The sequence below is a fragment of the Pinus tabuliformis genome, chromosome 6 (assembly GCF_031772625.1).
Source record: "Pinus tabuliformis cultivar Carrire ecotype Pingquan chromosome 6, CPIR1, whole genome shotgun sequence".
In the NCBI taxonomy this organism is placed as follows: Eukaryota; Viridiplantae; Streptophyta; class Pinopsida; order Pinales; family Pinaceae; genus Pinus; species Pinus tabuliformis.
In genome coordinates this window covers 1,308,262,258-1,308,287,978 of record NC_142292.1, presented here as the reverse complement: position 1 = coordinate 1,308,287,978, position 25,721 = coordinate 1,308,262,258, and the positions used below count along the sequence as shown (strand labels likewise).

Genomic DNA, 25,721 nt, shown 5'->3' with positions numbered 1-25,721 from the left:
GAGACCAATCACTGATAGACTGTTAAAATTGAAAACTAGCGCCAAACTCCATGTGGGTCATCTTATTTATGGCAGCTAATATTTTTCTTGGATTCCTCTCGTCTTGAGGTGTAGGATTGATCTAAAGATCATCCGATTCCAACATGTATTCATGGAGATATGAATTTATTTGTGTTATGTGATAATTCGTCAAGGTCGGCCAACAACCATATTAGCCCCACTTGACCTCAATGTTGCACCACAAATAGAGGTGGCCTACAAGTCATTTGGTCACTCATCTCTTGTGATCTCTCTCCACTTGTCTTTGGGTTTTGGTGGTAGGAGAGATCTAAAGAGGATATGTTGCCCTAGAGGAGATGCCCTAGACCTTAACGCTGTCATGGAGGAGAGGCTTTAATGCAGTGAAGGAGGCTTCCATAACGCAACAAGGAGAGATCTAATCGCAGGTCTAGAAGACATCCTATTCATTGTCCTAGAAGGCTCCCATATGCAGTCCTAAAGGAAGGGATCTAACCTTACCCTAGCTGCAGTAAGGAAGAGTCTTAGCCACAAAGATTTGGCCGCTGTACTAACCCTAGATGTAGTCCCCTAATCCGCAGTCTCAAGAGGCCTCTATGCTGCCTAGCCGCAATCGTCAAGGGTGATCTAATTCGCAGTTAAGGGTGACCCATACAAACTATCAAAGGAGACTCATAGCAACTAGAGGAGGCTCTTAACCGCGACACTTAAGGGTGCCCTAGGACGCAATCAATAAGTATTTTATATGTTGCAAAAGGAGGCACATATACGTAGTCAAGGAAGGCTTTAATCTGCAGCAAAAGGGGGCATCTAGCTACTGTCCTAACCGCAGTAAAGAAGACCTAAGAAGAGGCTCCTATCCGCTGTCCTAAACATGCCCTAAACGCAAGCCTAAAAGAAACCATTATTCGCTAAAAGGAGAAGCCTTAGCCGTTGTGAGGAGGTCTGGCTGCAAGCTAATGGAAGACCTATGAATTGTCAAGAGTCCACAGCTAGAAGGGTTGCTAAGTCACAGCCAAAGGAAGCTGCAACACATCAAGGATAAGCATAGTCAGGTAGCTGTAGGTGACAACTCATTGACTGTAGATGTTAGCACTATGATAAAGGTTGTTCCAGGTATGGGAATGCTTGCAAGTGGAAATCACAGTCATAAGGTAAACCTGTGTGGTGAAGGAGTCTGCACTCATACTTATCTCAGACCTTGTAGGGTTGGCTTCAAATGTAGATTGGATGCTAATATTCTGAAGCATTGATGATGATTATATATCTGTTATAAGGACATTTACTTTTGTGTTGCTATGTGCTAGGCCATAGGCCATAGCATCATAGCAAGGGTTTCATAGAGCTACTCTATTGGACGGTTGGGAGATTATGAAGGAAGATTAGTACAGCCACAGGTGCCCTCATCAGATCAATAACTTTTCATTGTCAAGGGACATGCTACAATACTATCATTGGTTGAAGACTATCATGGCAATTCAGGATTGCATCTTAGAACTGTCATCATTAGTGGAATGATGATCTTGCTGTTGCTGTCATAAAATCTCAGATTTACGTATTTGTACTATTTCTCTCTCTGCTGAACTATTGAAGAATATAAGAAGAATTGATCAAGGGTTTTCCCACATTGGGGTTTGTCCCTGTTTGGTGCCACATCTTGTGTCCTCTTGTCTTGGCTTGTCTTCTGATGTTTATGTTTATGTTCTATTTGCACTTTACTATCATGCTGATGTGATTGCTAATCTGAATATTGTTATTGGGCCAAAAATGAAAAATTGAAGTAAATTGCTCTCAGCATAGAACAAACCTAAAATTAACATGGTATCACCGTTGAGGTGAAGAGAAATCCCAAGAAAGAGTGAAAGAGAAATCACCGAAGACAGTTGGACAAGGTCAAAGGCTTGATGGGTTCTGTTAGCGCTTGAAATTTCACCTCAGGCTGAGAAAGGTAAACCTCAAGGCTACATCAAACCATTTAGCCTCGTAGCTAGCCCTACGGGGCAGGAGAAGGCTCTCTCCGGTCAATCTCGGCAGATCTTCAATGGGATGAGATGACCAACAAGGTAACACTTATATTAGGCTAGTAAACTGATTAAAAAGGTTGATTTGGGGTTTTTTGGGTTTTTGGTGGCAAATTGAGGAATTGCAATTTTGGGTGCGGGGATTTGACACAGTTTCTGCAGGGGGTTCTTTGGGGCGAGGTAGGAGACCGTATTGATGCCTTTGATTGAGGTGAGTGGATGGAAAAGACAGGTGAGGAGCTAAGGAGAGCAAATAATACTTTGAATTCTCCTTAAACAGTAGAAAACATAGAAATTAAACAAATTTAAAAGTAGAGCATGGCAAGCATGAATTTTTACTTTAACACTTCATTTGTTTAATATGCAGAAGGAAAGAAAGGAGATGAATCACATAACACACTTACAAGAAACCACAAGAATCCCAAAAAGGACTGCAAAACCCTGGTCTTCCTTAGCCAAAAATTGCAGAGATACAAGTGAAATAATACAATGATAGCTTCTCCCTCAAGAGTCCAACCATGAAAATGAGCAAGAAAATACATAATATAGATGATCTAACCTCTTTCCCTGCCTCCATGGGTCGAGCTCACTATCCTAGGAGCTGTTTCAACCATTTCTAAACTAAGCACTACAAACTAGGCAGTCAAAACAACTTGCCTCTATAAACTTGGAAACCAATTCATACATTTAATTTTTACCCTTTTCATAAATGAATCTTCTAGAAGAGTTACAAAAGGGTAAAAGTGTCTAAAAAGTGTCACAATTACATCAAAGAGGACCATCATTAACCTCACAAAGTCAAACTGAGTCAAATCCGCGTTTTCTGGGCTGTACAGTGCATTTCTGGACAAATCTGCCTGACGGGTCGCACCCCCCTGCCTGACGGGTCGCGCCCATTTGGAGCTTTGTTTGGGGTACTTGCAGGTGGCCAAATTGAGCAAAAGTGGGCTTGTTGGAAAGGTCCGTGAGTCTACTTTCCAACCCAACTGGAATTTTTGAATTTGGAGTTCATTTGCCCTGTCAAAAACCAATTCTCCCAAGACAGCTTTCTGCAGTTCAAAAAAGTGGCAGAAAGTCAAATTTTGCATGTATTTTGACCTTCTGGAGGCCCAAAACTCCATAAAAACTCAAGTCCATCCATGGGCATATGTAACTTTGCATGACAAATCAGGAAATGCTGAGTTTTTGTGAAAAGTAGTTGCCCTGATGATCCTGAAAACAAGTGACTGCCATAGGACAGGCCTGTAACTCTGCTAAAGAAGTGGGCTCCTCTCGCTTATGATGTCCACGCTTACCACCCTTACGAGGCCTCCTCTGTACCTCAACCTCTGCAGATGATGAATGGTCATCACTTTGCTCGTAAGTTTCGGTTTCTGACATAGTTTAGGAGCAAAGTGGACAAACTGTACTGCTGTCTCTGCCTGTAAAAATTGCTGAATTCTATGCTGTTTCAAGGGGAAAAAGACATGAGGGAAATGTTAGGGGAGGGACCTTTTTACAAGGAATTGGGAATATATAAATATAACAGGGAATTTTTAAGGAAAATGTTGCAAACCATTATGCATATAGGAGTACATATTTAAAATCAGGGATATTGGGAAATCATTTACAAAAATCACTGCATATGGGAAAAACATGTATGAAAGTGAACATATTGGGATATGAAAACATGCAGCATTAATAGGGGAAAATAGGGAAACATATGCACAAAACTGCTGACATATTCACCAACATTTTCTATTGTTTACACATGCATATGGTAGAGGGAGATTAGGGTTTTGAATGCTTTGGGAGAGGGGTAGGGTTTACACTTTTAGTTATTAGGGAGAAGGGAGGGTTTGCATTTGATTTATAAAATAGCATGGGAGAAAAATAGGCATACATACAAGTGTGAGTGGAAAGGGGAAGGAGGGAAACAATTACAAATGGGAAAACACCTTGAAACAACACAAGCCTTAGCACATTTTACCCATTAACATTGCAGTCATATGAAGAGGTTTCACTCAATGTTGCACACATCGCGATCGGGATTTAATCGGCGCCGGGAAAAAATCGGAAAAATCGTTAAAATCGGGAAAAAATCGGGAAAAAATCGGAAAAAATCGTTTGGCACAAAAATATTCATTTTTTTTCATTTTTTTTCAATTTTTTTAATATCTAAACCATCTACAACATAAAATAAATACATTGACACATAAATATGATAAAAAAACTAATATATAAGATGTTCAATATCATTTCTAGCGCTAAAATCACACATAACATTGAATCATGTCCTGAATAGTAAGTCCTGAGTCCCAAGTCCAACTCAGCCTCAAAATATCAACAAAAAATATGATAATGTATCTCATCATGTCATAATGTCATATACAATAAAATGAAAGTCTAATCCTATTGATTTCCTCTGCCCCTCTTGCGAGAATATGGCACAGCTTTCTCTTTCCCTCTAGATGTAGAAGCTGGTGCCTGTGGTGGTGGAAATGGCAGTGGAGTCTGACGTGCTCTAGAAGCTGAAGAACTAGTAGTAGCAGCTACAAGAGGCTGAGGTGGACGGAGACCACGTCCTCTACTGGTGGTAGTGGTAGCCCGGGTAGCCCGGGTAGGCGGTGTCACCTCCTCCTCCTGCTCCTCCAACTCCTCCTCCTCCTGCTCCTGCTCCTGCTCCTCCTCCTCCTCCTCCTCCTCCTCCTCCCCCTCCTCCTCCCCCTCATCCTGCACTAACCAATCCTCAGTGGGATCCATGAGAGGCCTCTCGGTCTCAACCCTCCATTCAGCAGTGGTGTCAATCCCATCCAATGAGATGGCTTCCGTCTCAGGTGTCTTCTCTAGTTGTTTCACCCACAATCGAAGATTGTAGTAGACATAGACCATGTCATTAAGTCTATGGGACTCCAACCTGTACAAAGTTCATGAAATAATAAATTAATAATTAATATTATAAAAAAAATATTGTTTAAAACTTTAATGAATTCAAAAATTTATTTGGAAATTTGCAATATTTTAAATGTTTAAGTGTTAACCTATTGCGCTTCTTGTTGTGTATTTTTTCAAATACACTCCAATTGCGCTCACATCCCGAGGAGCTGCATGTTTGGCTGAGGATGCGCACGGCAAGATTTTGCAAAAGGGGTACTCTGCCACCATACATCTTCCACCATGCGTCTACAACAAAATTACAAAGAAAATTTTAAATAAACATAAGAAAAAAATGGAATTTGAAGAAACAATGAAATTTGAAACAAAGTTACAAAGTACATACTACAAACTAAAAAATACCTGGGATTTTAACCGTCCTATCATTGATAGCCATCTCAAAGCCAAATGTGCCACCTGACAACTTATATTGCTCAATTTGTCTAGAGACCTCCATACGTTCTTCTGGAGTTTTCACCATCTTCTGGACATAGGTTAATAATCCTTCCACGACCTCAACATCAAAATTAAACCCACATGCATAAGAAAATGCAGGGTTCAGGAAAAGGCCAGCAGCATGAATGGGACGATGGAGTGTGTTGTTCCATCGCTCATCAATGACCTTCCATAGAAGGAGTTGTCTCTGGAACCCATCATCTCCCTTGTCATCATAGTAGGACCGAATGGCTTCTTTGGCCCTATCCATGGCTTCATACAAATAGCCCATTGCGGGCTTCTCACCATCTACCAACCGAAGAACCTTTACCAAAGGTTCTGTGACAGCGCACACCTCCTGCACTCCCGCCCAGAAGTCTTCTTGGTATGAAACAAGTCTGCAGACGGCCTCTCCTTCTGGTTTGCGGCTCATTGGCGAAGAACGCCACTCCTCTGAAACAAACATTCTCTTCAAATCCCACATAGAATTCAAGAGGGATTGAAGAGATATGAAACTCGTCGCAAACCGTGTAATGGCGGGGCGCACCAACTCTTTGTTGTTGGTGCATTTTCTCATCAAGCTAAGCACAGATGTGTGATTGTAAATAAATTTTGTGATGGTTTTTGATGAGTCAACAGCCTCTTTGACAAAGGGAATTTTCCCTATGTCCTCTAACATCAAATCAATACAATGGGCAGCACAAGGTGTCCAAAATAAAGTAGGATGCCTGTCCATAAGCAATCTACCAGCAGCAACATAATTTGCAGCGTTGTCCGTTATGACTTGGACAACATTTTCTGCACCCACCTCCAAAATAAACACATCCAGCAAATCACATAAATTTTTTGCATCTTTGATTTGATGAGTTGCATCAACAGATTTGATAAACATAGTCCCCAAGGGACAACTAACCAAGAAGTTTATAAGGGTTCTCCCCTTTTGGTCAGTCCAACCATCTGACATAACAGTGCATCCTGTTTGTGCCCATGATGCCCTAAAATCCTCCAATCTTTGGGTGCAGTCACGCTTTTCATCTTGAAGAAGCCGGCCTCTGAAATCATGAAGAGAAGGGAGTTTGTACCCCGGGCCAACACTGGCAACAGCATCAAGAGTAGGTTGGAAAAATGGATTATTCCTTATAATGCTGAAAGGAATATCACTCCAGAGGAGAAATTTTGTCATCAACTTGTCAGCTTTTTCTTTTTCAGTTCTTTTCATCATTGAACCGATAGTTGGTTGTGAACCAGGTGTGGTTCGAGGAACAAAATATGATGATGCAGCAAACGGATTGACTGACGCTGCAGTAGAACCTGTGCCACTTGGCCCACTTCCTTCAACTGACCTTCTTAGTTGCCTTTTGAGTTCTTCTTTGGCGTCTCTAGTGTGCTCTAATTCTCCCAATGCTCTCATGGCTTTTTGGATAATTTCAGCATTTGTCTTTAGACAGGGCCCCACATCACGTCCAGGGATTTGTGCAAGGTGGAACTTCAACCTGTACACCCCCCCGAATATTTCCTTTCCACACAACTTGCAAATCAAGTTTTGTCTATCATTCGGAGTTTTAGGGTCACCATATTCCCAGAAAGGATCCAATTTCCTTGGCATGTTTGTTTTTGAATTTTGAATTTGCAAACCTATGGAAAAATAAGGATTAGGAAATAGGAATTTAGGATTACATAAATGATAATAGTAAATAGTAAATACAAATTACAATTTAGCATTTGCAAAATTACAAGCTAATTATTTCCAAAATCCCAATTTGAATTTCTAAACCCAAAAAACAATGAAAAAAAAAAAAAAAAAACAATGTTTAAAGAAAATGAGAAAATAAAAATCAAAAATTGGTTCTCATAGTCATAACAAATAACCCATCCCAAATCAATGAAAAATTTCTAAAAATTCTTTAAAAACAATGAAAAACAAAGTTTTTAGAGAACCAAAACAAAAAAAAATTAATCTACATACCTGGTTTATGGACAAATTCGCGATCTTGGCTTGGATTCCTCCTAAAATCGGCTCCCACAAGCGACGGCAACCCTCTCCCTCCCTTCTTCTCCTTCTCCTCCTTCTCCTCCGCGGCGGACTGCTGAATGAATAAACAAAAAATCGATTTTACATATAAAACCCTCGCTGCCCGCGCCTCCCGCGATTTTTTCCTTAAAAATCGCGATTTTTTCGAAATTTTTTCGATAAAAATCGTTAAAAAAAATTTCCGCCGATTTTTTGGATAAAAATCGCGATTTGAATCGGCATTTTGAAAAAATCGCGATTTTCCGATTTTATCGCGATTAAATCGCGATGTGTGCAACACTGGTTTCACTTGCACAATTTCGATCATTAAAACATGTTTCATGATATCCACCAATCATAACCAGCAACCATTTCAAGTTTAGAACACCTACCTCAAACGAATTTATGGCTTGGAGAGCGTTTGACCAAGTTTAAAATCGATTTGCAGGGAGACAGCTCGACGGGTTGCGCACCTCTGACGGGTCGCGCCCGTTGTTTTTTCACACTGTGGAAGACCCTCTGACGGGTCGCGCGCACTTGATGGGTCGCGCACCTGGCTTGACGGGTCGCGCACCAGTCCAATGCCCGAACTCGCTCTGTATTCGCTCCTTTCTCTCAATCACTCTCTCAAACCTCTCTTGCAAGCGTCTAGGATACACAATGAGAGTGATAGGAGGGAATTTGGGGTTTTTATAAGTTTCATTTGAAAAAATTTCATTCACAAACCCACTTTCTAATGTTTTCTCTTTGACACTTTATAACACTGACTTTTTGGTTTCTTTTGTCCTGAATTTGACTCATTGAGTGCTTTGACTTGATTCTTTTTGCAGGTAGATCATCTGAGGGATCTTGGCAAGGGGACCAGGGTTGCATTTTGTTCGCTGAAGACTTTTGAAATTTCATCACTTATTTACAAAAACTTGGAAAATGACCTTGGCTTTAAAAACAGAGTTTTTAAATCCAAGGTGATGATTAGCTGTACCAGACAAGAAATCTTGAAGAAACACTTTTACAATCATCCCTCTGGCTTGCTGAATACTCATTGACTTTTCAGACACATGACCCTGTAAACATATTTGACCAAAACCTTAGACCTAGGAAATTGACCTCAAGACAATATAAGACAAGCTTGAAAGAGCTTAATGACTGAAATGACCTGAACCAGCAATGCCAAGAGGGGTACAACACACCAGCTCCTCCATCAGGGTTATGGCATGGATACGGGATGCAAAAATTGACACTGATGAGACACCTACATATGCAAATGCAAAGAGTTTTGATCGCTGATGGAGGGCTTAAGACCGACTCTAACAGATTCCTCATCCCTCTTCCCAGCTGAAGATAAGCTCCGTGAAATGACTATCACAAATGCAAGATGTCTCTGGATTTGACATTGGAAGAGCAAGAAGTGCTGGATTTCGTGAAGGGTAAAATCCCCGAGCCTCCATCAAATTCACCAACTACTACAAAGAACAAGTACACTAAGGGTGGAAGGAAAGGTAGATGCCTTGCTTGCAATAAGTTTGGCCATTATGCGAAGGAGTGTCCGAATAGAAGGGACACATCACTTGATGATGATAACAATCATTTTAGGGGCATCTTCAATGATCGAAGGAATGATAGGTACAATGGCAAAGGAAAAAGGAATGTAGGTCATCAAGGAAATGGCCGACTCTTCAAGAAAGCAAGGAACTCGAGGTATGAAGAATCAAATGTTGTTTTTGATAAGCAAGAGGAGTATTATCTTATGTCAGCCTTCTTCACTACCTGTCCTCCGGACTCATTGGGAAACTGGCTTATTGATAGTGGTGCTTCAAGGCACTTCATCGAATACAAGGAAGCTCTCTCTAATTTGATAGAGAAGGAGACAATTGTGAAGATTATTCTTGGAGACGATGCGACCTATCCTGGAATGGGTGTAGGGAATGTTACCCTTAAATTGAATGAGGGTAACACAATTCATTTACAAGAAGTTCTGATCTCAAGAAGAACCTGGTGTCCATTTCGGCAATGGAAGTCAAAGGTTACAAGGTGGCATTCATCGATGGAAAGGTACGTGCTTGAAAAAGGAATTTTAAAGATGCTTTTACTCTTGGGTTTAGGGTTGGCACTTTGTATCAATTTGCAGGAAGTCCATTGGGGACCATGTCGTGTGACACCTCTTTAATGGCACGGAGGTCTGCCCATCTTCTTTGTAAGGCCATACCCGATGTGAATCGGATGGTGAAAGGGATGCCTGAATTCAAAGAAGAGCATTAGGGTACATGTCCGAGATGTACTGAAGGAAATCTTAAAAGGGGACCATTACCCTCATGCAATAGCAAGACCACAGATGTGGAACAACTCGAGGGGTTTGAGATTCATGATCGAGAATCTCATGTATGCAGGTTGAAGAAAGCTCTCTATAGTTTGAAGCAAGCACCCCAAGCTTGATATGAGAGGATTGATAGCTATTTGATGAAGCTGAGATTCACTAGGAGTGAAGCCAATCCAAACCATTGCTTTAAGGTTGTGGATGATAGACCTCTCATACTAGTACCTTATGAGGGCGACCTCGTTTTGGCAGGTGCAAACCCTCTCATTTGCAAAAGTAAGAGGGAGTTGGATTCCGGATTTAGAATGGTGAACTGCAAGCTCGTGACTACCTTGATGGATCCTTACTTTAAGAAGTTATGCGGTAGTGTTGCCTGACCTGATTTGGGAAATGCCTCTGAATTTCGTCAACTCATAGTAGCATTGATGTTCTTGGTGAACTCTCGTCCGGATAGATGTTTTGCAGTTAGCATGTTGAGCCAACATATGGCTGAGCCTCGTTGGATTGGTGCCAAGAATCTTCTTAGATATCTTTGAGGCACAATCACTCATGGACTAAGATACACTGCTGGAGCTATGAGGCTGCTTTATTATTCTGATGATGATTGAACAAGCAGTGTGGAGGATCGCAAGAGCACTTATTGATGCTGGTTCTCTTTGGGTTCTGCTTTGATATCCTGGATGAGCAGGAAGCAGAAGTCAGTTGCTTTAGGCACCACTGAGGCCGTATACATAGCTGTGAGTATGGCCTCCTGTGAAGCTGTCTGGTCGTGGAAGCTCTTCTGTGAGCTATTTGGACACGTGCTGGATACCACCATAATCTTTTGTGACAACCAGAGGGGGATTCGATTGTTGAGAAATCCCGTGTTCTATGATCGCTCCAAGCATATAAACATCAGGTACCACCTTATCTGGGATATGGTACAATGGGGAGAAAGAAGGCTCCATCACTCTGGGACTGATGTGCAGGTCACCGATATTCAGATGAAGCTTCTGGGAAGGTCAAATTCTTGACTTTCTGAGAACGACTAGGAGTCGTGGAGAGACTCTCTCCCGAAGTTCCTATATGATATGGACATTGAGCTCTAGGAGCTTCGGGGAGGGCTTGGAGGTACTTCTTGGAGTGATGAGAAACCATAGGGTGAGTGGTTCAACCTTCCCCTAGTGGTCTGCTATGTAGGCAGGATGAGTGGTTCATCCTTCTCCTATTGAGACACAATCATAGGGTGAGTGGTCCAACCTTCCCCTAGTGATTTGTTGTGTACAGGGTGAGTGGCTCAGCCTTCCCCTGGGATACCCCATGGCGACATGTAGGCACGATGAGTGGTTCATCCTTCTCCCGCTGAGACTTCCTACCCATGCAGTCTGGGACTCATGGGAAGTACTTCTCATTTGGCGAATGAGTAGGGAAATGAGGATAGGGACCATAGTAGTACCGATGGGCGCATCGTGTTACTACTGTACTCCCTATGCTAGGATGATATTGATCTAGGATCAATTGGAACTGACTTTGGGTCAGTAACAGTGGTATGATACACTCTCTTTATTTGGAATTAATTTCGGATCAGTAAGAGTGGTATGAGACACTCTTTTATCTGGGACTGACTTCGGGTCAGTAGAGAATGGTATGATACATTCTCGATCACTTCTTCTTCTTCATGGTGCAGCAAAGCAGTGCAGGGCACTGCATTGATGGCAGAGATAGTACGGACTAGCAGATGGATTAGCAGATGGCGTTCTCCCTAGTTGAGAGGGAGTGTTAAAATTGGCAACTAGGGCCAAACTCCATGTGGGTCATCTTATTTATGGCAGCTGATATTTTTCTGGGGTTCCTCTCGTCGAAAGGTGTAGGATTGATCTAAAGATCATCCGATTCCGACACGTATTCATGGAGATATGAATTTATTTGTGTTATGTGACAATTCATCAAGGTCGGCCAGCGACCAAATTACCCCCACTTGACCTCAACGTTGCACCATAAATAGAGGTGGCTTTCAAGTCATTTGGTCACTCATCTCTTGTGATCTCTCTCCACTTGTCTTTGGGTTTTGGTGGTAGGAAAGATCTAAAGAGGATATGCTGCCCTAGAGGAGATGCCCTAGACCTTAACGCTGTCATGGAGGAGAGGATTTAATGCAGTGAAGGAGGCTTCCATAGCGCAACAAGGAGAGATCTAATTGCAGATCTAGACGAGACCCTATCCGTTGTCCTAGAAGGTTCCCATACACAGTCCTAAAGGAATGGATCTAACCTTACCCTAGCCGCAGTAAGGAAGAGTCTTAGCCACAGAGATCTGGCCACTGTCCTAACCCTAGACGCAGTCCCCTAATCCGCAGTCTCAAGAGGCCTCTAAGCTGCCTTAGTCGCAGTCCTCAAGGGTGATCTAATACGCAGTTAAGGGTGACCCTTACATGCTATCTAAGGAGACTCATAGCAACTAGAGGAGGCTCCTAACCGCAACACTTAAGGGTGCCTTAGGACGCAGTCAATAAGTGTTTTATATGCTGCAAAAGGAGGCACGTATACGCAGTCAAGGGAAGGCTTTAATCTGTAGCAAAAGGGAGCATCTAACCATCATCCTAACCGTAGTAAAGGAGACCTAAGAAGAAGCTCCTATTCGTTGTCCTAAACGTGCCCTAAACGCAGGCTTAGAAGAAACCATTATTCGCTGAAAGGAGAAGCCTTAACAATTGTGAGGAGGTCTGGCCGTAGGCTAATGGAAGACCTATGAACTGTCAAGAGTCCATAGCTAGAAGGGTTGCTAAGTCACAGCCAAAGGAAGCTTCAGCACATCAAGGATAAACATAGTCAGATCACTGTAGGTAACAACTCATTGACTGTAGATGTTAGCACTATGATAAAGGCTGTTCCAAGTATGGGAATGCTTGCAAGTGGAAGTCACAGTCATAAGGTAAACTTGTGTGGTGAAGGAGTTTGCACTCAGACTTATCTCAGACCTTGTAGTGCTGGCTTCAAATGTAGATTGGATGCTAATATTTTGAAGCATTGATGATGATTATATATCTATTATAAGGAAATTTACTTCTATGTTGCTATGTGCTAGGCCATAGGCCATGGCATGATAACAAGGGTTTCTTAGAGCTGCGCTATTGGACGGTTGGGAGATTATGAAGGAAGATTAGTACAACCACAGGTGCCCTCATCAGATCAATAGCTTTTCACTGTCAAGGGACATGCTATAGTACTATCATTGGTTGAAGACTGTCATGGCAATTCAGGACTGCATCTCAGAACTGTCATCATTAGTGGAATGATGATCTTGCTACTGCTGTCATAAAATCTCAGATTTATGTATTTGTACTATCTCTCTCTCTACTAAACTATTGAAGAATATAAGAAGAATTGATCAAGGGTTCCCCACATTGGGGTTTGTCCCTGTTTGGTGCCACATCTTGTGTCCTCTTGTCTTGGCTTGTCTTTTGATGTTTATGTTTATGTTCTATCTACACTTTACTATCATGCTGATGTGATTGCTAATCTGAATATCGTTATTGGGCCAAAATTGAAAAATTGAAGTAAATTAAATTGCTCTTAGCGTAGAACATACCTATAATTAACATAGACACACATCATCATTGCCTCTCTTAAGGTCATACCCACTCGGGTGTTCTCCGAGTATGCCCTACTAGGACTATTTTCATCTTGGGTTCCCAGCCCTCAAGAATATCAGTGCTCTTGCCCACTCTTGTCTTGGATGCCCTACCACATCCTCAAAGAGTGTCAGATGCCATATGATTACACAATCCTCCATTCTTTCTTCCAACCCGAAGACAAGAATGTCGTGTCTAACTCTCCCTCTTAACTAGGGATGAGTTTCAAGTATCTCTTTACTCAAAAACTTACTTGGGTTCCTTTACTCATAGGAACCTCCCAGAGTTCCCTCTTACCTAGGGACTCTATTATGAATACATTATAGGGTCTTCTAGTTGACTAACGATCCAAGACTTCGATGTAATCAATTTCATCACATGTAGGGTTCAACCATCCATCACTTTCCTTCATAATGTCATTCCTTCTTTCCCGGAAAGTATCCTTCTTGGCATCACATTTGGGGCTTCAGTGATCGCTCTCGATCACAAGGTACATAGTTGTGACATCCTTCACAACTCTTCTTACCATGGCCCTACGCACATACCCAAACTTTCTCCAAGAGGTTAGACACCAAAGACAAATCACATATTACCTTTTTGGTGATGGCCTTTTCTAGTGACATCTTCTTGTAGGTATCAACATCCTGCATACATGTTGACACATCTCCCAAAGATATTGGTTGTCAAGGGTCTTCATCTTTTCAGACTTCCATCAGAGTCTTCATATCTTTCTGGGAGATTTCCTAGTCAAATCTTCCTGTTACTTTGGATGTTGATTGCCTTCATCATGGTTGCATATTTCACGATCTCTTCCATCCTCACATCTTTCATTGCCAGGAGCTTTCAGTCAGAGTTCTTCAATCGTAGTCAACCACCTCATACTTCATATGAGGACATATTATGTTGATTTCAGCTAATGTGACCTATGTCTTTCTGCATCCTTTCAGAGGAGGAGATCCTTTTTCTCTTGATCATGGTCGATCCATGTTACCTACAACCATATGTCATGACATTACAATATTAAATACAAACACAAGCATACATACCTCATTTTTCCTTCAGGCTTCTTCCAACAACTTTCCTGATTGAAAAGATCTTCAATCCCTTGATCTGCTTTATTTCACAAGTTATTAGGCCTTCATCTCATGAATTCCATAGGTTGGATTTCTTGATGAAACACTTGTTGCCTTCCCAGATTAGGGGATCCTCCGCTGAGGTTTCTATCAAAGAATCTAAAGGATCTTGCATATCCCCATCTAGCAAATGTTTCATTTGACCTGGATGACTTCTTCCTTTCCTTTAATGTCCAATGAGATTCCCAAGAGCTATGCCCTTCATGTTTCTCATGGTGATATCACGAGCACTTGTTCCTAATGCTTCCATGATGCCATGATGCATCTTATTATCATGGTCATATCTGCAAGGACTTATGATAGGACCCTTTTGTGAGAGAGATACCATCTCATTCATAGTAGAGATCTGCTACTCCCTCTTTCCTTGGTCCTGTTCTTCAGCTTCCTCCACCCTTCCGGTGATATGAGCTCCTCTCCATAATCTTTTCATAGTACTATTCTGTCTTGTCAACCTTCCCTTTCCTTCTGTAGATTTTTGAGTCCTTTCAACTTGTCTTTCTCTATCTGGCATAGAGACCACACACTGTTGATTGAAGTAGCCTTCTTGTTCATGAACAATTGTTACCTTGCTTATCAATATCAATATCAATGGTGATTATCCTGTCATCATTTTTCCCAGATCTCATAACTGAGATCTCATGAAGATATTCCTTTACTGTTTGACACCTTCAATCCAGTCTAATTGATATGACCTACTTCACTGTATTTCAGAAAGTATATCTTCTATATATTTCTTATCTGTCTCCTTTCTTGCTACATAGAGATGAATTCAAAGGAGACCTGTTTTACTGACTTCTTTTCTCCATAAGGATTCTGTTAATCCTTCTTATTCTATGCAAGGACCTTCGATAACCCATCTATCCTATAGATCTCCTTGCAATAATGAAGTCATTGAACCAAACTTGATTATAGAATGAAAAGATACTTACTTGATGTGAAGATGAGATCTTCACCCTGATCATGATGACTGTTGATGAGGCAGATGTATTGATGCTTCCACCAGATGAGATCCTTGATAGGAAGATTGCCTTCCTTGCCTTCAAGCTATCTTGATATACAAACTGTTGATATGTATCAGGAGATCTGAAGGTTTCATCTTTTGACTGTAGATCTCCTTGCTGTTGTAGACTGTCATTGTAGACTGCATTTTGGACTTCGACCTTTTACGAGATGATGCGGTCTTTGATTGCTTTGTGGACATCTTGATGAGAGTCTTGGTGGTCTTTTAGTGATGACTATGGAGACAAAATATTTTGCTGTTGTAGATTATCTCCTTGATCAGATAGACATCAACCCTTGTTACTATATACTGCTGTTGTAGGCTGATCCTTTGAACTAGGGTTTGATCAAGATGTAGATCTTGATGTTCTTCAGCTTGCTGCGATGTTTTTCTTTGATCTATGCATGTCTCTTTTCTGCCTTCTCTTTGACTTCTGAAACCATTGCTCTGATACCATGTTGAAGAATCTAGGGTGTTCAAAATTAAGGTGATTCTTCTTAGCATGATAACAAATTTGTGAAGTTCTTTTACAGTTCTTCTTCGCTTGATCTTCTTATTATTATTAGTGTGTAATTATTTCATCAAACTGCTATCAAAACAAAGAGACAAGAACACAAGATATTGGGTTCTCTGCCAGGGCTGAAACCTCTCCCTCTTGGAGAGGAAAACTCGAATAAAAATTCTTCTTATAGAGATTCCAATTGACGAATACCAAGACCATGACCCTTGACACATTCTGCCACTTCAAGACCAAGCCATCAATCCTCTTCTCTATCACTGCTGAAATCATCATGATTGCTGCACCATTGAAACTATTACTGCTGCATCATTGAGATCTTCATTGCTGTTTCTTCATCATGACACTGAGATCTCTTGTCTTCATTGAGATCATGACCTTCAAGACCGGGATCATAACTGAGATAGGATCATGACTGTACGTGAGTCACTATGAGATCCTTTTAATCATCATCATGTTGAAACTGTGATGATCCTTGTCATTCCTTCTCATTATGATGAGTCAGATCTTCCTTGTCACTGCTTCTTCTAATTATGCTGAGACTATGGTATTGCTCCTCCTCATTACACTGAAATGGTGATGGTCACTGAGATTAAGGCTGCGTCTTCATCTTTTCCAATACTGTAACCAAGTTTAGTATTGCATTTGAGATTTGCTAATGATCTGTGAGGAGGTAGGAGCGCACGCACGTGCACGCACACACACACACACACACACACACACACACACACACACATATATATATATATGCATGCTGAGACTATTAACAATGGTGTTGTAATAACACTGAAATGCGTATTAAGATTTCTAGGAAACAAATCTGTATACTGTGATCAAGACGGTAAGACTTCATGCTGAGATTGTCATGGCTATGCCGAGAATATCTAGAACGCATGTCAACACTGTGTCTTCATCCGAAGTCCTCTCTGCTCCATCCATCCGTGATCTGCACCTACAATTCACAGGTATGCCGAGAGTGAGATCTCTGCGCCATCCATTCGAGATTTGTACCTTCAATTCACAGGTATGCCAAAATGAGATTAGCCCGGGTTCTTCTGCTCCTTATACCCATCCGAGGTAGCAGTTAAACCCTAGATCTGTGAGGAGGTAGGAGCGCACGCGCGTGCACGCACACACACACACACACACACACATATATATATATGCATGCTGAGACTATTAACAATGGTGTTGTAATAACACTGAAATGCGTATTAAGATTTCTAGGAAACAAATCTGTATACTGTGATCAAGACGGTAAGACTTCATGCTGAGATTGTCATGACTATGCCGAGAATATCTAGAACGCATGTCAACACTGTGTCTTCATCCGAAGTCCTCTCTGCTCCATCCATCCGTGATCTGCACCTACAATTCACAGGTATGCCGAGAGTGAGATCTCTGCTCCATCCATTCGAGATTTGTACCTTCAATTCACAGGTATGCCAAAATGAGATTAGCCCGGGTTCTTCTGCTCCTTATACCCATCCGAGGTAGCAGTTAAACCCTAGATCTATCCCTCCTTTGATGCGGATCTCTGCTCCTTTAATCACCCGAAATTTCAGAGGGAAACGCGAGTTTTCCTTGTATGTTTTGCGCTGACCCTAGGGGGGTATTTATAGTGGTTTATGCTCCTATTTTGAGCCGACGTCACCAAGTGAAACATTGTGACTATTTCTTCTAGCTGATATGTCTTCGTTTTATCCATTTAATTTTATTTTGGAGCTGACATGATGGATTCCTTCTTGTTTTTCCTTGCAGACTTCTTGGAGGATTATGCTTGGTCTTTGGAGGGCTTCTACACATTTTGTAGACTAAAGTACATTACACATAGGCTCATAAAGAGCTTCTTAATACATGACATAACTCTTTGACATATAAATAAAATCCTAAAGACATCAAGAAGAAGTCTTTGACCTAATGACACTTCTTGCTCATGAAACCCATGTAGCAAGATATACAAAAATAATTTATTCTCTTTATTACATCATTTACAAAGATCATGTCATTATGAAGACCGAACCTAGTTACACTTTCTTCAACACTCCATCTTAACCAATGTTTTAAAAACCGGCCGTTTCGAAACCGAAACGGCCGAGTTGAACCGAGTTGATGCCTGGAGGAGTGACCCGGCCAAGGAAACGGTCCGGTTGACCGAGTCACACATGACTCGGCCGAGTCATTCAATGACTCGGCCGAGTCATGTGTGACTCGGTCAACCCGGCCGGTTCCGATATGACTCGGCCGAGTCACAAAGGAACGGCCAGGCACGCGTAAACCACATAAAAATAATCATTTTTTTGGTATTTTTGAATTGTTTAATGAAGTTTATGGATCCCAAACTGTTATAATAATATGCTAAATGTTTTTGGGGTCCATTTCCCCCTCCCAAACCCTATTTAAGACACCCAAATGCTCTCACTCACTCACAGCAGTCTTATGCATTTGAGTGAGAGTCTTCTTTGAGAATTAGTGAGCAGTTCTTGAGCTTGTTTTGGAGCAGCAGTGAGGAGTCTTGGAGGAGCATTGTAGCTGAAAGTCCATGAAGAAACTTTTTGGAGAAAGGAAGCAGAGATTGTGAAGCTTGCTGAGCCACTAGTTAAGGTGTTGCGGTTGGTGGATGGGGAAAGGTTGGCTATGGGCTTCATTTATGAGGCTATGGATCAAGCAAAGGAGCAAATAAAGACATCATACAAGGATAGAGTGGCAAAGTATGGGCCCATTTGGGCAATCATTGATGAAAGATGGAACAATCAACTCCATCGCCCTATACATGCAGCTGGGTATTTTTTGAACCCACGGTATCATTATAAAGCTAAGGAGTCAGGAGCTTTGAGGGGGGAGGTCAGAGATGGACTGGTTGATTGCATTGAACGCATGATCCCATCAGAGTCTGATCAGCTGGAGATACATCGACAGGTCACATCCTTCAGCAATGCATCAGGTACCTTTGGGAAGAACCTAGCAAAGATTGCAAGAGAAGCAGATGAGCCAGGTAAACAAAAATTTCAATTTTCAATTTCTTAATGGTTTTACTTTTTTTATTAAAGTTTGTTAAATCATTTATAATTTGAAAGTTAGATATAATTTGTGATTTTGTTGAGCTTCAGCCTTCATCTAACTCATAATTCATTACACTCCTATGTTTTTTGCAGCACAATGGTGGAAGGCCTTTGGTGGCCAGTGCCCTGAATTGCAAAGGTTTGCAATTCGTATTTTGAGTCAAACTTGCAGTGCATCTGGGTGTGAGCGCAATTGGTCTGTCTTTGAGAGGATTCACACAAAGAAGAGAAACCGTTTGGATCAAAAACGGTTGAATGATCTAGTTTATGTCCAATACAACCTTCGGCTCAGATGAAACCAATTGCTGAACAAAAGACCTGATTCAGATCCCATTGTGTTGGAAGACATTGATCCAACATCAGATTGGGTAGTGGAGAGTCGTCCACCAGAGTTTGATCCTGATGAGGATCTTGATGTAGATATAGATATGGAGACATCAGTTGAACTTGAACATGTTGTTCAACTTCAGCCTGTTCAGTTGAATGCAGATCCCAATCCACCAGCCTCAGTCTCACAGCCAGCAAGCACTCCAGTTGTAGGTGCTTCCTCTGCTCAGCCACGACAGAAGCGCAGCCGCATATCTACTCTATCTCAGCTTGCATCTGCTGCACAACCTGCTAGTGGTACTGGTACCACTTCTACAGTTGCAGTTGGAGACGATGATGATGAGGAGGAGCCATGGGGCCCCTTGTCTGACTCTGATGATGATGATCCAGAGATTGGTCGAGATGATCTTGGCTCCTCTGGCAGTAGCTACTAGCCAGGGCCCAGTAGTACTAGTATTGCAGTCTGGTCACCATCACAGTTTACTTTTGTTGTAGAGGCCATTTCTAGCCTCCTTGGTTATTTGTATTTTGTCTTGAGTCTTTGATCATGTATGACAGTTGACTATGTATTGCCATTGGGTACCATTTTGATATAGTGGATTGATTCATGAGCCTACTTTGATCATATGTTGTCTTCCATCTATATTATAATGCTGTGTGTTTGGAAACATGAATGAAAATCTTTAAAATTATGTTTAAAATATTTAAAATTATGTTTTTTAATAAAAAAAATAAATATTTAATGTATTTTTTACAACGACCGAGTCATTGAAATCGAGTCGGAGTCGGAGTCGGAGTCGATCCTCGGCCGAGTCGGAGTTTTAAAACATTGGTCTTAACTAGGGAGCTATTCATAATGGTACTTGGTCATCCTCAATCTGAAGAATTTCTCATAAGAAGAATCATATTTGCAATCCATCTGTTATAGCATCATTTCAACCAACATTGTTTTCATTTAGTAAGGCCTTGACTAACAGCTCTATCTCTCACTTAGATTAGAGCACACAATGTTGGCGAGACCAATGATTGATAGACATGCATCATTATTGTCTCTCTTAGGGTCATACCCACCCGGGTGTTCTCCGAGTATGCCCTACTAGGATTTGGGGTAGCATCGGATGAAGAGTTATTAAAATAATTAATATTTTTAATGAGTTGCTAAGTCTAAACTTAGTGAAATATAAATATTAATGGGTATTAATAAAGATAAGGATGGGAAGCTTCCAAAAGTTAAGGATCAAGTCTATTTTAATCTTAGCCGTTGATTAGGGACTTAATCTCGGCTGTTGATTCATCAATAGGAAACGTATAAAAGGGGACTTGAGGGTTAGTTGGAGATATACTAAGGGAGACTAGTCAGTTCGATTTCTGGAGCGGGGTTTGCTGAGAAATTCGAAGTAGAGGTCTGGATTGCAGCAAGAGGTAGCGAGTACGGAACATAGAGTTAGGAACAGTACCAGAAGGTCAACGCAAAGATTAGAGAGGCAGACGTAGAGGCAGCAGGACTGCACAGTCACTGGAGGGCTTGCGTGGGTGACGTAGAGAGGCCCAATGCTGACACAGATAGGCAGGAGCTGACGTAGAGGGTCTGGGAGCTGCGTAGAGGCCAGCAAGTTTGACGCGGAGTTTGGAAGAGGTGCTGGAGAATTTATCTTTGTTGGGTAAGCCAGTTTGGCACCTAGTTGTACTCAAGAATAACTGATTAATAAAATCCTCCTCTGCTGCACCAGTTTTCCCACATTGGGTTTTTCTGGGGACAATTGTCCAAAATATTTGTGTTGATGTGTTTGATTCTTGTACATGTATTTGTTTCTGTATTATGGTGTGATATCCGCAACATAATTTATTTTAATATTTACTGAAGGTTTTTTGTAAATAACTTATTGGAAAATAAGTAGGTAAAAGAAATCAGTGGTTGTAGTGATAGAATTTTCACATGGTATCAAAGGGAGTAATCAAAGACAGGAAGGGAAAATCAATTATGGGTCGAGAGCATGATGCAGAGGCATCTACATCAGGAGATTCGCACAGATTTTCAGAAAATTGCACAAGAGATAGTAATTTCAATTTCTCTATATTGGCTTCCAGATTGGAACAAGAAGTTGCTTGTGTGATTAGCTCTGCATCATCAGAGGTATGGTATATAGACAGTGGAGCCTCCTGGCATATGATGGGAATCCGGGAATGTTTCTCAGATTATTAGGAGGAAAGGATGAATTTTCAGATCAACATGGGGAATAAGGCAAAGTGTACTCCAATAGGGAAGGGTACCATAGTTTTTCAAACAGAAATGGGAGAGCGGTTCCGTGCTACCAATGTACTTCTTGTACTAGGACTGGGGATGAACTTGCTTTTCGTATCGCAACTTCAAGACAAGGGCTATGACGTTTTCTTCATCAAGGAGAAAGTATACATCAAATACCCGAGCTGGAAAAAGAAAGTGCAAATCGGGATTAGAAGTAACAGGTTGTACAAATTACAACTAGAATCACCAATGGCACTGATAGGCAGTCATGGAGACAAGGATTTGAACGAACTATGGCATAGAAGAATGGGACATTTGCACCATGGGGCTTTGAGAATTCTCAGGAAAACTGTAACAGGTGTTCCAGATCTTAGTACAAAATGAAATGATGTATGCAGAGGATGTGCTCTGGGAAAGTATGCCAAAGCAACATTTCCTAGAAGTAAAAATAGGGCCAAGATTGTACTAGGATTAATACACTCAGATATCTGCGGACCTATGTCCATTAAAGCTCTTAGTGGTGCCGAATACTTCATCACCTTCATTGATGACCACTCAAGGAAAACTTGGATTTATTTTCTAAAAACCAAGGACGAGGTTTTCTGTCGATTCAAAGAGTTTAAGGCTCTGGTGGAGAATTTGACAAGGAAGAAAATAAAAGTTTTGCGCTTAGATAATGGTGGAGAGTATGTTGATAAGGACTTCACTGATTTTTGCGCTAAGGAGGGCATCAAAAGAGAGTGGACAACTCCTTACAATCCGGAGCAGAATGGAGTAGCAGAAAGAAAGAACAAGACTATCATAGAAGCAATTAGGGCCATGATGTATGATTAGGATATGCCAAAGTTCCTGTGGGCAAAAGCATGCAACACGACGATCTATGTTCAGAATAGAACTCCTCATCGGGCATTGGGCAAGATTACTCCAGAGAAAGTCTTCACAGGGAAGACACCTGAAGTCAGTGATTTTAAGATATTTGGGAGCTTAGCATATTGTTGCATACCTGAAGAAAAGAGGAAAAAGCTGGATCAAATTGCAGAGAAAGGATATATAGTGGGATATAGCGAGAACACTAAGGCATGCAAAATCTATCTTCTAAGGAGCAGCAACGCAGTAGTTCGACGAGATGTGAAGTTCATGGAGGACAGGGCCTTCGGAAAATCTCAAGAAATGCCTTCCGAGCAGCAGTCAAAGATGAGTCGTTGGTCAAACCACTCCAACCAATGGAAGTAAAGAATTCTTCCTTGGATCAGGAAGAATCATAGGAGGAGGAGGAGCTAATAGAAGCACCTGCTACTAGAGGAAGAACGAGCAGGGAACTTCGTCAGATTCTGCGAGATGCAGAGGATTTCATCAGTGCACCAAGAAACAATAAAAGGGAGCGAAAACAACTAGATATATATCAAGCATTAGTAGCTCAGGATGGGGAGCCTGCTAGTTTTCAGGAGGCTGCTCAACATCAGGTTTGGTTGGATGCGATGGTAGAGGAATACAACTCCATAATGGTGAACGATGGTTGGGAGGTAGTGCCGAGGCCTCAAGATAGATTGGTGGTAGGTTCGAGATGGATCTACAAGATTAAATACGCTATAGATGGAAGTGTGGAAAAATACAAAGCAGGTTTGTGGCTAAGGGGTATGCTCAGAAGGAATGAATTGACTACGAAGAGACCTTCACCCTAGTAGTCAGGTATACATCTTTTAGAATTGTGATATCTCTTGTAGCACAGATGGGATGGGAGATTCATCAGATGGATGTCAAAACGACATTCCTGAACGGGGTGACAGAAGAGGAGGTATACATTGAATAGCCAGAAGACTTTGAGACACATGAGAAGAAGTCTCATGTATGCAGATTGAAGAAAGCCTTGTATGGGCTAAAACAAACACCTAGAGTATGGTATGGTTGAATTGATGGCTACTTGCAGAAGATGGGATTTGTCAAGAGTGACGCATATGCAAATCTCTACTATCTGGTTGTAGAGAATGAGCCTCTACTCCTAGTATTATATGTGGATGATCTCTTCCTGACAGGATCATCCAGGCTCATCGGACACTGCAAGAAGAATCTAGCCACAGAATTTGACATGAAAGATTTGGGACAAATGCATTATTTCCTGGGGTTGGAAGTTTGGCAGCAAAAGGGGGAGATCTTCCTTGGGCAAGGGAGATATGCTACAAAAATTCTGAAGAGATTTAAGATGCACGATTGTAGACCCATGGCTACTCCACTGATCACCAACCGGAAGAAAATTGATGCATCAGAAGACAAGGATGTTGATCCCACCTTATACAAGCAGCTCATAGGGTCCTTGATGTATTTGGTCAATACCAGGGTAGACATTTGTTACACTGTCAACAGCCTCTGTCAGTTCAAGGTAGAACAGAAGAGGGCGCACTGGGCAACAGCCAAACATGTTCTTCTCATATATGTACAAGGAACAGTCGATTATGGACTCTTGTACATTAGGAGTAAGGATATCGGATTGAGTGGATTTACTAATGCAGATTGGGCTAGAAGTTCAGTGGATCGGAAAAGTACCTCTGGGTTTTTGTTTCAACATTGGATCGGGAATGACCTCCTGGTGCAGTAGGAAACATAAATTCATAGCTCTAAGCTCAGCTAAAGCAGAATATATGGCTGGAAGTACAAATTTGTGCAAAGCCATATGGCTTAGAAAACTGCTTGTGAACCTATTCAAAAGAAATATGGAGGAGACCGGGATCATGTGTGATAATCAGAGTTGCATCAAGCTCTTTGAGAATCCAGTATTTCACAACTGGTCAAAGCATATTGATATTCGATGTCACTTTGTCAGAGACTGTGTCCAGCGAGGAGTTGTATAGTTGAGCTACACTCCTATAGGAGAACAGGTGGTAGACATCCTTACCAAGGCCCTTGGAAGAACCAAGTTTGATTATTTCAGGGAGAAGATGGGGATGATAAAGAATCCATTTTAGTAGCAGAAATGGGGATGATGTTGCAGTGCAGTAGCAGTTAGTAGTAGCACGATGCAGCATGATGAGAAGGGGTTGCAGTGTAGATGCATTGTTGGGAAGAAGGACCAGTAGCAGCATGGATGCAGAGGGAGTTGCAGTGCAGATGCAGTGTTGAGAAGAAGGACCAGCAACAACACGGATGTAGAGAGAGTTGCAGTACAGATGTAGCAGTGGCAGTGATAGAGCCATGGGCAGTAGTACAGGATGTAGTAGTGCAGAGGATGTTGAGCGGGGAGGCCTAGCATTAGCACAGGTATTGTTATCGTATAATCAGAGTGATGCTTAGTGTGGAGTATTACTAGAGCACAGTCCTCGCTGAGAGGGAGTGTTGATTTGGGGTAGCATCAAATGTGCTCTAGGCATGAAAATTGGTGGAGAGGCTAAAGCGCGTGAGATCTCCAAAACCCATAAATCGTTTTGGAAAAATCCATCTGGATTAAGAGTTATTAAAATAATTAATATTTTTAATGAGTTCCTAAGTCTAAACTTAGGGAAATAAAAATATTAATGGGTATTAATAAAGATAAGGATGAGAAGCTTCCAAAAGATAAGGGTCAAGTCTATTTTAATCTTATCCATTGATTAGGGACTTAATCTCGGCCGTTGATTCATCAACAAGAAAAGTATAAAAGGGGACTTGAGGGTTAGTTGGAGATATATTGAGGGAGACTAGTTAGTTCGATTTCTGGAGCGGGGTTTGCTGAGAAATTCGAACTAGAGGTCTGGATTGCAGCAAGAGGTAGCAAGTATGGAATAGAGAGTTAGGAATAGTACCAGAAGGTCAGCGCAGAGATTAGAGAGGCAGACGCAGAGGCAACAGGACTGTGCAGTCGCTGGACGGCCTGCGTGGGTGACGTAGAGAGGCCCATTGTTGACGTAGAGGGTTTAGGAGCTGTGCAGAGGCCAACAAGTCTGCTGCTGAGTCTAGAAGAGGTGCTGGAGAATTTATCTCTATTGGGTAAGCCAATTTGGCACCCAGTTGTACTCAAGAATCGCTGATTAATAAAATCCTCCTCTGCTGCACTGGTTTTCTCGCATTGGGTTTTTCCGGGGACAATTGTCCAATCTGTGTTGATGTGTTTGATTCTTATGCATGTATTTGTTTCTGTATTATGG

The 25,721-nt window shown here is 41.6% G+C and overlaps 2 protein-coding genes across 4 annotated transcripts in view; one reads left to right on the top strand and one right to left on the bottom strand.

The window, feature by feature from the left end:
* The window catches only part of LOC149263421 (uncharacterized), a 29,745-nt gene extending 24,312 nt beyond the window's left edge, over positions 1–5,433 (bottom strand). Inside the window, exons 1-3 of the mRNA XM_089454693.1 lie at positions 5,316–5,433; positions 5,060–5,201; positions 4,803–4,935 (exon numbers count right to left, since the gene is read on the bottom strand). Coding sequence (XP_089310819.1) covers positions 4,803–4,935; positions 5,060–5,201; positions 5,316–5,433 — 393 coding nt within the window. The remainder of the gene's footprint in view (positions 1–4,802; positions 4,936–5,059; positions 5,202–5,315) is intronic.
* LOC149263420 (protein TIC 22, chloroplastic-like) overlaps positions 1–25,721 on the top strand; it is a 394,728-nt gene that overhangs the window by 261,628 nt on the left and 107,379 nt on the right. The window lies entirely within an intron of this gene.